Consider the following 14766-nt stretch of genomic DNA (forward strand, 5'->3'; position numbering starts at 1 on the left):
AGACGGCAGAAGGAGCAGTGTGAATAAGACTTGGAGACGCATGGAAGGTACCTTGGAGCCTCTTTTCACAAGAGAGTTGACTTGATACCAAAGCACTGGCCCCCATCCCTCACCTGGCCATTCTCCAGGCTGCAGTCCCCAGCTGGCTTTGCTTCTTGGGTCTGTAGAAAATGCCTCCTGATTCCACCTGCCCCGCTTCTCAGGGCTGCAATTCTTTGGAGCTCGGCCCCCAAATCACTCTTGTGTGTCCTGTCTCAGGGCCAACACACGAATGGAAGACACATTTTTCTTAGGGAATCCCAGGTATTACTCACCTGTGGAGCATTCTCACCAATGGGCCTGTGACAATTACTTTTCCATTAGTATCACTGTCAATAAATATTGCTCAGGAAGGCTTCCCTGATGATTCAGCAGTAAAGAATCTGCCTGCGATGCAGGAGATACAGGAGACTCAGGTTCGATCCCTGGGTCAGAAAGATCCCCCGAGGAGGGCATGGCAACTCACTCGGTGGAGTTCTTGCCGGAGAATCCCATGGACGGAGGAGCCTGGTGGGCTGCAATCCATGGGGTTGCAGAGTCAGACGGGGCTGGAATGACTGAGCACGCACACACACTCAGGAACAAAACAGTTTTTAATTCAAGAGAGTTCATTTTGCTCTAGAATACTTGGACTTTCGTCACGGTGAGGGCGGGTGCCGTGCACACGTATTGTCAAAGATGAACTGACGTTTTATTATAGTCAGACCGTAAGCTGTTCATATCTCTCAGGGTAAGACTTCTGACTTGTACATGCAGGGAAACAGATACCTTCCGCAGCTTTAGAGCAACAGGACTCATTATGTCCCCAGATGCAGGCAGCGTGGGCTTGTACAAGCCACAGAGAGCTGTACACTGTGACCTCAATGGGACTGAGCTTATTTTGCACTTTTACTAAAAGTGTAAAAGAGGAAAGAGATCAGACTTCACCTCCGTTCTCACTCCCCACCCCCAGGTTAAGATGCTTCCCCACCAGGGAAGGTGTTAAATAAAGGAGAGAACTCAAACCAGCCTTCCTTCAACCCGTCCATCCGTCCAGCAAATCTCAGGCTTCTGTGAAACTGAGTGCTCGGCCAGCTCCCTACTGAGGACAGCTCTCTGCCCGCCCGGTGGCGCTGGAGGAAAGGAGAGAGCCTTGGCCAGACGGAGGCCTCTGGATCGGACCTTGTGCAGCTGTGGCTGGAGATCCCAGCTCGGCTACATGCGGTCTACAGCAGGTTCTTTACCTCTCTAAACTTTAGCTTCCTTGTCTATAAAATGGGTCCACTAATACACTTAACTGATGGGCTTTGGGGTGACCCGTTTGTCCCAGGGGCTGTTCCAAGTATTAGAGCTGAAAGTTCTGCATTCTAGGAACACCTTCGTTCCCAGGACAGTGGATCTTGTTATTTTTGTGAGGATTAAATACAGTTTCACCTGTGAAGTTCTGCACTCAGTGTCTGAAACACGACGCATTTACAGCGTATCGGTATGCTTGGTGTAAAGCCCCACTGCCGCACCCTGGGGTTTCCCCGGATGTACCGGGTGTTCACTGAAGCGAGCACGGCGTCCAGGGATGCCCGCTCTCCGTGTGGGTGGAGGGCCGCACCCCCGTGTCAGTAACAGAGCTGCTGCGGCCCTCAAGCCAGCGGGCCCTGCGCACCCCTGACCGTGCGCACCCCTGACCGTGCACCGGAGGAAACGCAGGAGGGAAGACGAGACCAAGGTGCTGGCCCCGGAGAGCTCGGCTGCGTATCAGGGAACGGCTTCAGTGAGCCGGACTCTGGGGTCTTCCTGCACAGAAAAACTCGCCAGATTCCTCCTCCTGTGATGTCTCAGTGCATTTCAGTCGCTCAGTTGTGTCTGACTCTTCAGGACCCCATGAATCGCAGCACGCCAGGCCTCCCTGTCCATCACCAACTCCAGGAGTTCACTCAGACTCACGTCCATTGAGTCAGTGATGCCATCCAGCCATCTCATCCTCTGTCGTCCCCTTCTCCTCTTGCCCCCAATCCCTCCCAGCATCAGAGTCTTTTCCAATGACTCAACTCTTCGCATGAGATGGCCAAAGTACTGGAGTTTCAGCTTTAGCATCATTCCTTCCAAAGAAATCCCAGGGCCGATCTCCTTCAGAATGGACTGGTTGATCTCCTTGCAGTCCAAGGGACTCTACAGAGTCTTCTCCAACACCACAGTTCAAAAGCATCAATTCTTTCACACTCAGCCTTCTTCACAGTCCAACTCTCACATCCATGCTAATTAACAGCACTCTTGCTGTGTCTCCATTACTTGGGTTCTGTTCCAAAACTTCTATTGTATCTTGGCTCCTCCTGTCTCTTCGGAACAGCCCCTCAGACCTGTGTTCTAAAGGCTGTGCTCTGGACTGGAGTCCTCAGAAAATCTGCCACATAAAACATCATTCTCAATGTGGAGGTTGTGCATTTTTTTTCAGTCGACAATTGTCTCTAATCTTCATTAACACCCAAAGAGATACACATGAGCATCCCTATTTTGCAAATGAACTGACCGCCAGGAAAGAAACACGACCGAAACTAGTAGAGGGCAGAGTGCAAGCTTGAACCTACTTCCGATTTCAGCGCCCTGGGGTCTTTCCTCACGTTGCAGATTCACGCTGTTTGTGTGAAAGGGGTGGCAGAGGCACAGGGCTCCTTTGACCGAATGAGCAGCTGAGTTTTCGCAAAGTGGAGAAGGGGACAGAAGACTGTAGCTCTCTGGCTGGGGTGTTATCACAGCCCGGAGTGAATGACTATCAGCACACAGAAGCAGCACAGTTCTCGTTTCAGGATATGTTGGTCGCTGAATTACCAGTTTATCTTCTCAGCCTAGAGGTTTTCAGCCACAATGACATTATCTGAGAGGGTCAAGAGAGAGGAAGGCCCACCAGCCACCCACCTTTCTCTCAGTGATAATCAAATCTCTGTGAGGCACTCGGCAAATGTCTCTGGACGGAATGATGAACAAGACAAGATCCCCCCCTTTTGAAGTGGAGGAGATAAACTTACTAAAGCAGAACACTGGCTGGAGTTATTACTGAAACGGCAAAGCCCCAAGAGAGAAAGAGATCAAAGATTACTAAGATTTTTAAACTAATGAAGGAAAATGACGGTGCATTTTCCATGGCAAAGTAGATTAGAATAGACATGTAACATAATGCAAACATCAGGTGTGACCAGTGCATCATTGTTACTCAAGACTCTCTGGGTTTCAGCACTGAGTCCTTCAGTCTAAGGCATCTGGTCAGCCCACATGGGAGTCAAAACCAAGGGTCTAAAGACAAGCAAGGAACAGTGTTCTGTGGCAGCCTGGATGGGCGGGAGTCTGGGGGAGATGGGTGCATGGATATGTATGGTTGAGTCCCTTTGCTGTCCACCCGACTATCACGACATTGCTAATGGCTGCTGCTGCTGCTAAGTCACTGCAGTCGTGTCCGACTCTGTGCGACCCCGTAGACGGCAGCCCACCAGGCTCCCCCGTCCCTGGGATTCTCCAGGCAAGAACACTGGAGTGGGTTGCCATTTCCTTCTCCAATGCATGAAAGTGAAAAGTGAAAGTGAAGTCGCCCAGTCGTGTCAGACTCTTAGTGACCCCATGGACTGCAGCCCACCAGGCTCCTCGGTCCATGGGATTTTCCAGGCAAGAGAACTGGAGTGGGGTGCCGTTGCCTTAAGGGCAGCCCAGTAGACTTCCACTGAGGGTTGACAGGAACAATAGCCTACGAACAATGACTAAGTTAAAGATTCTCAATGTTTCAGGAGAGGTTAAAACCTTTGGTGTCTAATTTTTTAAAAATATCCCACGGGCACAGCAAAAGTAATCTGTATGCAGCCTGCAGGCCACCATTTTGCAAAGAGCGATGTATGTCATACGTTCTATGCTAACACAACCCAAGAAATAATTCTATTAGTTCTTTAATTTGAAGGCAAATCCATGACAGCTGGATTCGTCCATTGCTTTCAATTGTGAATTTGTTTCTAATTCAGTTGCTTTACCCAGGAGTGCCTTTCCAGCATGATCAAATCCTCTCAGCTGCCTGTGAAAAGGTTTTCCATCCTAAATAGCAGAAAGTGCTCCCTCAGCTCTCCCCATCTTCTGCAACCGTTGTCTGTTTCTCGTGCTTCCGCACTTCAAAGGGCCAGTCTGCGCTGCCCGCCCACATCGAGGTTTCCATTCTCTCCTCCTCCCAGGACAGTGCGGCTGTTTCTCAGACCCCTTCACTGAAAGTGCACGCGTGGCAGATTCATGCCAATGTTCGGCAAAACCACTACAATAGTGTAAAGTAATTAACCTCCAATGAAAATAAATAAATTTATAAAAAATAAAAAAAGAAAGTGCCTCCAGGAAGGTCATGGATGGCCACCTTGTTGCAAACTTCAAATGGATGCTTTCAAATTCCTGTCTAACTTAACTTCCCTCTGGCATTTGGTATCACTGACCACTTCCTCCGTCTTGAAAATGTCTCTGTCCTTGGGTTTCACAATGCTCATTCTTCCTCTATTCTCTCCCTACCTTTCAAGATACTTCTTCCGTGAAAATGTTTATTCCTGGATCATTTGTTTCATTGGCATATAGCTACTTTACCATGTTGGTTTCTGCTGTGCAAGGAGGGGAATCAGCTCTATGGAAAGGTATACATCCCCTCCCCCTTGGCCCTCCTCCCCACCCTCCCCATCCCACCCAGCTGGGTGGTCTCAGAGCACAGCTGAGCTCCCCGCATACACGACGGTCCTCTATAGCTCTCTCTCAGGCGTACTCAATCCCAACCTCCCAATTCATCACACCCGCCTCGCCCGCCCCCACCATGTCCATAACTCCACTCTCTACCTCTTCCTGCCCTGCAAATGCATTCATCTGTACCATTCTTCTAGATTCCACATGCATGCGTTAAGATTTTTTGTCTTCCTGACTTTCCTTCACTCTTTATTTAGATAATTTTCTTAAACACTTGACATAGACCGAGCTGATGCTAAGCATTTTCCAAATGTAGCTAGTCTATAGTATAGCTCACTCCCTTAATCTATTTCCCTAAAATGCATTTCTAATCTAAACTCCAGCTTACACGGCTTACACGTTTAATTCAGTCTTTGTGGAGAGTCCAGTCATTGCCCCACCCCTGATTATTCCAGAATCTAGTAAATGGGGAACGATGGGAGAGGGGCAGCGGGCTTGGGTGCCTCCACGGCGCATCCTCAAGTCCCTTGAAATCCCTTGGAAATCTTCCATGTCCAGGCCGAGGTCAGGGTGCCAGGATCTAGGGCTCTGCCCCCTAAAAGGAGCACACAGCACACCTCGGAGTGTAGGTGTGAGTCGCCCAGTCATGTCCGACTCTTTGCGACCCATGGACTCCAGCCACCAGGCTCCTCTGTCCGTGGGAGTCTCCAGGCGAGAATACTGGAGTGGGTTGCCATTTCCTTCTCCAGGAGATCTTCCTCAACCAGGGATCGAACCAGGGTTTCCTGTACTGCAGGCGGATTCTTTACCGTCTGAGCCACCAGGGAAGCCCTCCTGGGGTATAATCACCTCTCCGATCCACAGACTTCTCTCTGTCCTGAATCCCAGGAAAGGCCCCTTTCTCTCTTGGCACACTAAAGACTATTTTTTAACCCACTTCTTCCATGGGTTTAGGTTTTCACAAAAGACAGGAAATCCATTAATTACAGACTACTGCCGCTCCCCACACCCACTCTGCAAAAAGCCCTGAAGCCAAGAAAACACTTTAAAAGGGGATGCCTTCCTTGCTGGGAAGTGGTGTTAAAAATGGAGGGCAAGGCATCAATCTATATTTCGATGAGGTTTCTCGCCACAGTTCTTTTGCTGACGCTGAAAAGAGTTATTGTCATCACGTTTTTTCTTTTTCTTTTTCTGGCTGCACCGCGAGGCCTGTGGGATCGTAGCTCCCAGCCAGGGACTGAGCCTGTGTCCCCTGCGTTGGAAGCATGGAGCTTTCACCACCGCCGAGCAGGTCCCCCATCACCCTTTTGCAGAGGAGAAACACTAGGCTTAAAGTTGCCTGAAACCATGTGCCCGCAGATCCCCAGAGTGTGCCCACGGCCTGACGTGGTCTTGCCGTCTCTCTGCCCTGAAGTGCTGGCGCTCCTCCTCTCTCTTGGTTTTGCCCGGTCTGCGTGCTTTCAGGGGTCATGGGGCCACATGTATTATATTATCTGACACCTACATACCAGGTGTGTAGATTTTTCCTATTCTTGGGTGTCCTTGTCTGCCTGCTTCCTGATCACTTTCACCAAGATGGCTTATTCACACTTCCATTTCAGCCCTTATGAATTAATAACCTATTATCTCCTTGTTCCACCAGCGTCTTTCCACCTGTTCCTTTTCTGAGAATTTGGAGGTTTCAGCCCCATCATCTCCCCAGTTGCCAGAACTAAAAGCCTCTGAATTATGCTTATTATCCTCTTTCTGTTGCTGTATTGAGTCTCCTGTTTACCTGTCAGGCTTCCCTGGTGGCTCAGATGGCAACGAATCTGCCTGCAATGCAGGAGACCCGGGTTCCATCCCCAGGTCTAGAAGATCCCTTGGCGAATGGAATGGCAACCCACTCCAGTGTTCTTGCCGAAGAGTCCCAGGGACAGAGGAGCCTGTTGGGTACAGTCCATGGGTTCACACAGACACAACTGAAGGGACTAAGCACACAGGCACACACATTTATCTGCCAACTTTCCCCTCCTTTCCGCCCCCAAAGCTACTTTTATGTACTAAATATATATTTTATTTTATTTTTTAAGGAAATACTTTTTATTACGTTTGTTATTAACACTATAAAATACAATTTTAACAGCCAGGAAATACAATGCCATTGATTATATGTTATAAATAAATTAATTTGAGTTACTGTATTTTTTCATATGTAGTTCAAAATTATGTATAGATACAAAAATGTCTATTGCATGATAAAAATCTATTCACTGCCATTTCATTACATTAAATTAAAATCATGCCTATAAGAGATTTTCCCTAAATTTTCTTTTTTTTATTAATTAATTTTTATTGCTGGATAGTTGCTTTACAATATTGTATTAGCTTCTGCTGCTGCTGCTGCTAAGTCGCTTCAGTCGTGTCTGACTCTTTGCGACCCCATGGACTGCAGCCTACCAGGCTCCTCCGTCCATGGGATTTTCCAGGCAAGAGCACTGGAGTGGGTGCCGTTGGCTTCTCTGGATTAGCTTCTACTGCATGGCAAAATGAATCAGTCATACACACACATTTACATATATCCCCTCCATTTTGGACCCAGAGAACGTCATACAGAGTGAATTAAGTCAGAAAGAGAAAAACAAATACCGTGTATTAATGCATGTATGTGAAATCTAGAGTAATGGTGCAAATGACCTTATGCGAAAAGCAGAAATAGAGACACAGATGTAGAGAACAAGTATGGATACCAAGGGGACCCGGAAGAGCAGGGTGTCCTGGGAGCCTGGGACTGACAGGCATGCGCCGTTGGTGCTGAGAGGCTGCACGGCCACTGGGCGCGTGCCGTACAGCACAGGGACGCTACTCATCCCCGAAACTGGTGAAATTGTCTCGACCTCCATCCTTACATTCAGTAACAGTAACGCACGATCCTGGACATGTCTCCAAATTGTGCTACGAACTGAAAGACGACGGAGCTTCCTCATTCACAGTCCCAATTGTATTTCTCTCAATGGACTTCAAGAGCCATCAGCGTGAAGCCTAAATCCTTTCAGCAAGCTCCCTTGTTACTTGAACTCAGCCTGACCAGCCTAAATTTCCGGCTCCATATCCCGTTCCAAACCTAGCACGAGATGCTTCATGAAACTAATTTCCATTCCCTGACAGTGAATCCCTCAGAATGTATAGTTTTGCAAGTGTCTGCTAGAACTGTCTTATATCATTTTCTCCCTGAAAGACATTTTACTAATTCTTCGGGTGTCTTACTGCTTTGAATATCGTCCCTTCTCAGTGTCCTTTCCGATTTGTTCCTCTCCTCCTCCTGCCTCAAAGACACTGTAGTACGTAGTACTAGCACGGCTCTTGGACTCAGAGAAGGACTCAAATCTTGCCTTTCTTCTCTTTATCTGTACGACATTGACCAACTTATCTTTTTACAATTAGTCTAATTTTTCTCAGGTGTAAAGTGTGGGATTTAGTAAGTACGTCAGAGCTGTCATGATAGTGAAAAGCATAACCTAGGTAAGAGCACTAGCTCATAGTCTGGCATATAGCAGCTGCTTAATAAAGGCTAATTTCCATATTAAGGTAGAGTTAGTCTTCATTACTGTTCTCACTAAAGGCATTTTACACTGTAACTATATCTTAACACATACGTGTGATCCAGTATGGGCTTCCCAGGGCGGGGCTAGCGGTAAAGAACATGCTTGCCAACACAGAAGACGTAAGAGACCTGGGCTTGACCCTGGGTAGGGACTAGCCCCGGAGGAGGGCATGGCAACCCCCTGCAGTATTCTTGCCTGGAGAATCCCATGATCAGAGGAGCCTGGTGGGCTACAGTCCATGGGGTCATGGAGAGTCAGACACAACTGAAGTCACTTAGCATGCATGAGCATGACCCAATATACCTTAAGACTTTTAAAGTTAAAATACTTCTTAGGTATTTTCGCATAAAGAACGCTGCCAAGTGTCTCAAGTATTCAGCTGAACATTAATAGCACCTGAGTTTCCACCTAAAGGCAGGAAAAGAACCCTGTGAAGGAATTAGTGGGAACAGAGCCCAGAGCTCACATAGGGATTGGAGCTTTGCCTGCTCCCAAGAGCCGGACGGCAAAGCTTCACAGGGCCAGGGCACCACGTCCACCTTCACATTCCATCCGAAACTAGACGTCCTGCCAGGGGTGGGGACATGGATGGGACAGAAGGGATCAAGGACAGATGCTTCCTAGAAATGCGACCCAGGTTGGAGCTCCTGACGCTCCTGGTGACCCTGTCGCAGCCCTCTGCTTACCCCAATCTCCAAGCTCAAACAGCTCGATCTTGTTCCTCACAGCCCCGGACAATCCCTCCCCTCATGGGATAATTCCTGTCGCCTTCACCACTTCCCACCCACAAGGCGGCCCCGACCTGACTCAGCAAAGAGCTAGAGAGACAGCTGGAGGGAGGAACATCCTCAGTCCGCAGCAGCCCTTCCCCAGACGAGGCGGAACGGGCCGGAATCTGGGCAAACCCAGTGGACACCAAACCCTGCTTTTGTGCAGAGATTCTTTTTTTTAAAGTCAGCTCTCTTAAGAACAATTCAGAATGTTTTTGCCCTTGAGAAACTCTGTGGTCGCTTTCCTGGTTCACCCTGTTTGCAGTGAGCTCGTTTTAGAGAGGCAGTTTCTGAAGCTATCCGCTAAAACAGGACCACCATGCTCGCAAGAAGTTGGCAGCTTGCTCAATGAAAGTATGAATGGACCAAGGTCTCAAAATAAAAAAAAATTTAAAAAATACCTCCAACTTAAAATAATCTTCCAGACCTCATTTTAACAGAGTCCCTGTCCATTCAGAGACTTTCATAAATAACCCCCAATGAATGACATGTGTTTGTCGGCAAAACCGCTCACCTGAAATACACGCTGGTTGGTATGCAGTTTATTTCTGAGAAAGGAGGCTTGACCTAAGGATTAAAAATAGAGGAGCAGTGCTCAACTAAATCTGCCAACTGCTCACCCCCAAAGCCTCAGGTATAGTCTATTTTGAGAAGAGTTCAGTCTGAGGGGAAGTGCAAGTCTAGCTACGCAAGGAGCTAGCAAATAGTTCTTCAAAATGGGACAGACCCTTCTATCTTGCCGTTCGGAGTATTAGTGCAGAATTATTGCACCTAAATGGGTGGACTCTCTAGTATCAGTTGCATTTTGTGGAATGACATTGAGAGGAGGCCATAGAATTACGGCATATCCAGGCCAGTATACTGAATCTTAAATGGAAGCCTGTCGTATACCCTGCCATCCCCTGTGACTTCTCAATTATTTCCCTTGCACGTAGACCCCTCGACGGTCCCCACAAGGATCTGCTGACCCGTTCCCTGACAACCCCACCGTCGTGTCTGGGCACACCTGTTTTCTTTCAGACCCTCACACATGCCCAAGTCTTTCTCACCCTAGTCCTTGTATTGCAGGAAGGGGGACCCCCACCAGGGCCTGACAGTGGGCTCCTGTCTAACGCTCAGAAGTGCATTTTCCAAGGAGACACACGCACTGACCATGCAAAAGATTTTACTGGAAAGGGGCACGCGGGTGGAGAATGGCAGGGTGAGAGAACCAGGAGAACTGCTCTGCCCTGGGGCTTGCAGGCAGGGGTTTTACGGGAGTGGGGGCAGCTTCCGGTTGTCTTTGGCCAATCGTTCTGCCTCAGCGTCCTTCTTGGCGGCAGGTGTGTTGTTCATCCTTCTCATGGATTCCAGTGAGAAGGACGCTGGAAGGCTGATGACTTCTGTTTGCTGCTTATAAGTCGCGTCAGTCGTGTCTGACTCTGTGCGACCCCACAGATGGCAGCCCACCAGGCTCCCCCGTCCCTGGGATTCTCCAGGCAAGAACACTGGAGTGGGTTGCCATTTCCTTCTCCAGTGCATGAAAGTGAAAAGTGAACGTGAAGTCGCTCAGTCGTGTCCGACCCTCAGCGACCCCATGGACTGCAGCCCACCAGGCTCCTCTGTCCATACAATTTTCCAGGCAAGAGTACTGGAGAGGGGTGCCAGTGCCTTCTCCATCTCATGGATTCCAATGAGAAGGTCTCCGGAGGGCTGATGACTTCGCCCTGTTTGGGCCCCTCCCAAAGTCTGTAGGCTGACTTCTCGGGGCAGGACCGTATCCCTCATCAGCCTTTCCTGTTGCGAGACCTCTCAGGCAAGAGCACCTGGCCGAGGCATCTACTTCCGGGTCGAGAATTCCCCAGTCGCTGGGCAGCCTCTTCCTTATCTCTGCTCTTGAGGCAGCTTTTCACATCCTCAAGTGTTAGCTGTATTGTCATCGAAGCCGCTTCTCTTTCCACCGCCTTGCCCCTCAGCACCTGTTTGATTCTCTGCACGGATCACAACGAGGTCCTGCGGTTTTTGAATGGCTCTTGTTCTCCCACTAACGTGCAAATTCTGTGAGGAGCATATTTAGTTTCATCCTCAACAGCAGGCATAGGTCCTGGCATGTCGTAGACGATCAATTAATCATGACATGATGCTAAATGAACAGTAAGTGATACACCAGTTCATCTCTACCACACTCCTGTTGCCAAACCAGATATGTTCTGTCTGATGGACGGCAGGTTAAAATGATGAGACACAGTAACACAGCAGAGAGATGATTTATTTGAAAGGCAACCAAGTGAAGAGACATGTCAGATCCATCTCCCAGAAGGCAAGGAGCTTGGGGTGTTTATGGGATAAGAAACTGAAGAGGCAGGGTGGTCTGGGGCTTGGGGAGCAGGAGGATCCCTGGGAGGGGTGATGGATGACGGTTCACAGACATCCTCTGTGCAGCTGTGACTAAGCCACAGGCCTCTGCACGTTCAAAACCCGGAGGCGCAGAGCACGAACTGCAAGGGGAACTTCCGGCTCTGTGACGTCGGAAGGTCGCTGAGAGTGGGCGTTCGCGCATGCCCAGTTGGAGGGTTGGGGGTCCTATCGTCTTAACCGCAGTGTTGCGCAGTCTCAGCGTGAATTAGACACAGCTGACTCCAAGTTCCAGGGAAACAACCTGGGCAAACATCTTATTGTTTAGGCCACGTGCCACTTGGAGGCCATGCAAGTGTTTTGATGACCTTGATTTGTGAAGGCAGGTGAAATGGATTTGAGTAATAATTACCTATGGTTTCACTCCCACCCTATTTACCCCAAACTCCAGAGCCCAGTTCCAGCCTTGCCCCTCCCCACCTCCACCTCTTCGCTTTTCCATAAAATCGTCCCTGAGCTTACAAGGGCCAGAGATGTGCGTGGCACATAGCGGTTGCTGGATAAATACAGCTGCCATCAGTGTTACCAGGGCACTCTTCCAGTGTACTCCTGTAGCTGCGTTCCCAAGCATCAGTTTTCTCACACCACTTTCATGATTTTTCCCATCTCCACACTGTCCGTATACCATCTGTCCTGCTTCTGTTATGTACTTCTTAACACAAAGACTTCCTTCTTAAGCAAACAAGTGGTTTTAGTATTTATTTCTTTGGCTGCCCCTGGTCTTGGCTGTGGCACGCAGGACCTTCGACCTTCGTTGGGGCGGGTGGCATCTTACCTTTTAGTTTGGGCACAGAGGATCTAGTGCCCTGACCAGGATGGAACGCAGGCGCTCTGCATTGGGAGCAGGAGTCTTAGCCAGTGGACCAGTAGGGAAGTTCCCTTAAGCACATTTATTTTTAAAGGAAAATTTTAACGTGCTATTCTTTTATTTTTTTAGAGAATATTATTAACTGTTAAAAATACGGCAGTACTGAGATGCATCTTTATCCATAACACAATCAGAAAGACAGAAAGTCTCTGAATGACTTCCTCACTTTGTGCTTCATTATTATTTATGGCCACAATTGGGTCCATCAAAAATCACCCCATCTATCATTCAAACCCTTCTGTCATATTGTGTTATCCTAACACTGTTCACTTAGCGTTTATTACTCTCTGCCTTGATTAGTTAAAATATACTTTTATGCCTGTATATCATCTCAGTGTCTTATTTCTCTTTATATCCTTCCTGGTTCTTAGGTTGATACTTATACAGAACATATGCTTAGTACACTCTCACTTAAGTCCAATAAAAGCTTTGAAACAACTTGATCAAAAGAACCTGTTCTTCCAACGTTCAAAATACTTTTTAAAGTAGATAGGTGAGAAGATATTCAGGAGTTCTGGTTCCCTTCTCCCTCTGTCCTTCTGATATCCCACAGATATGTATCAATACATCCTCTACCTCATTCAAGCCACCATGGTGGACTATTAAGGACGTCCCTTTGTCTACGTAAACTATATCCAACTAGGAAGAGGGCCCAGTACAAGAAATGTATCCTTTTCATGCATGAAACACACTAGAAGCAAACTCTCTAATTTATATGAAACAAAGGCCAAATAAAACCAGGAAAAAAAACTGAATGTGTGATTTATTATATTTAAGATTGGCCTATAAGGTTTAAATATGTCTGTCATAATTAACAATAAATGAATGCAACTTTACAAAATCAGTATTTTAATACAGTACGGGATTAAATGTAGCAACTGTGCATTGGAAGATTGAGATTTCCTCAATGCAAATATGGAATATGCAGCACCCTTTAGAAGCTTCCACTAAAAATGCAAGCTGCGGTAATTATTACAAGCTCTACTCAAAACACAGGACTACCTAAATCAGGCATTAGAGGAAAACAGTGGAGTCATTCAGGCGTAAGATGTCAGATTTGGTACAGGATTAAAATACTAGCGTTTTTTTTAATGTCCTGGTTTCAAATTAATAAATACAAAAACAATATAAAAATATACACCAGTTGATAAGCCTGCAGCGGAGAGGACCGGAAGGCTAGATCTCGCTCTCATACGTCTGCAGGTACGTCTTTAGGGTCAGAATTTCTGGGTAGCTGCGGCTGGTCTTGCGGAAGAAGTCCAGGCTGGTGAGATGCTCGATGTCCCGCACCCGCGCTGTGTGCATCTTGAGAAGCTCTTCAACCCATTTCGACTCGTCCTCTGAGCTCTGCCACAGAAAGGAAAGACAATCAGAGTCACAGTTTTCCAAAGGCGTTTCTCCAAACGCTCCGTTTGTTCTGAGTCCACACACGACCTCTGTGAACTCCTGCACCCAAAGCCAAGGTGTTTTCTTCCTCCTTGGATTCCCCGCAGCTCCCACATCCCTGCCACAACACACCACAAATACCAGCCCTCGGCTGTAAACATTTTCAACGGCAGTTAGCTGGACTGAATAAAAGAGAGGTGTGGTGCAAGAGGACATTTGACTCAATGGGTCCTCAGAACAGAAGTCAAGATAGGGAGAGCGCAAAGCCCTGGAGAAATCAGTCATTTGTCTCTCTCCCCCGAGGTCGAATTGCAGTAAGGAGCACAGCGCAGGACTGGAGCCTCCCCCGGGGAGTGCAGAGCTTGTGCGCAACGCACATGACGTGTGTGCACCCCTGGAGCTTCTGAAGAACATGCTAGATTGATGACGTCACCTATTAGGCTGCAACGGATTGAGATTGCCATGCATTTGACTCAACTCGTATCAATTGCGCCGCCCAGTGAATACACCTAGCACTTTGGGGCCCAAGAGGCTGGGGTTGGAAATGCAGTTCCCCTTCCTGCCTGGGAGACCTCGCTCAAGCTCTCTAAACTCCTGGCCTCCTTTTCTTCATTGGTACACAAAAAGAATAACGTTTACTGCAGCTCCCGGGGCAGGAGGAAGGACAGGAAGGAAGAAGGGGGTGAGAGTGAAAAAAACCATCACGGGTGTTCCCAGGATGGGAAGAAAGGAAATCTCTGTCTTAACTGCTTGTGAAGAATCGCCTCATTGGCCCAAACTCAAGATGAAAGACATTTAAATGTCTCACACTAAATAATTTATTTCACATCTACTGCTGCTGCTAAGTCGCTTCAGTCGTGTCCGACTCTGTGCGACCCCAGAGACAGCAGCCCGCCAGGCTCCCCCATCCCTGGGATTCTCCAGGCAAGAACACCAGAGTGGGTTGCCATTTCCTTCTCCAATGCATGAAAGTGAAAAGTGAAAGTGAAGTCGCTCAGTCATGTCTGACCCTCAGCGACCCCATGGACTGCAGCCCACCAGGCTCCTCCATCCATGGGAT

At 48.1% G+C, this 14766-nt stretch overlaps 1 protein-coding gene across 10 annotated transcripts in view; it reads right to left on the reverse strand.

The window, feature by feature from the left end:
- Nucleotides 1–13065: 13065 nt before the first annotated feature.
- ENPP2 (ectonucleotide pyrophosphatase/phosphodiesterase 2) overlaps nucleotides 13066–14766 on the reverse strand; it is a 135458-nt gene continuing 133757 nt past the window's right edge. For all 10 annotated transcript variants that reach the window (XM_027561677.1, XM_027561674.1, XM_027561673.1 and 7 more), the window contains one exon: nucleotides 13066–13667. In XM_027561677.1, coding sequence (XP_027417478.1) covers nucleotides 13497–13667 — 171 coding nt within the window. In that variant the 3' untranslated portion in view covers nucleotides 13066–13496. The remainder of the gene's footprint in view (nucleotides 13668–14766) is intronic.

Source organism: Bos indicus x Bos taurus, chromosome 14 (genome assembly GCF_003369695.1).
Source record: "Bos indicus x Bos taurus breed Angus x Brahman F1 hybrid chromosome 14, Bos_hybrid_MaternalHap_v2.0, whole genome shotgun sequence".
NCBI lineage: Eukaryota > Metazoa > Chordata > Mammalia > Artiodactyla > Bovidae > Bos > Bos indicus x Bos taurus.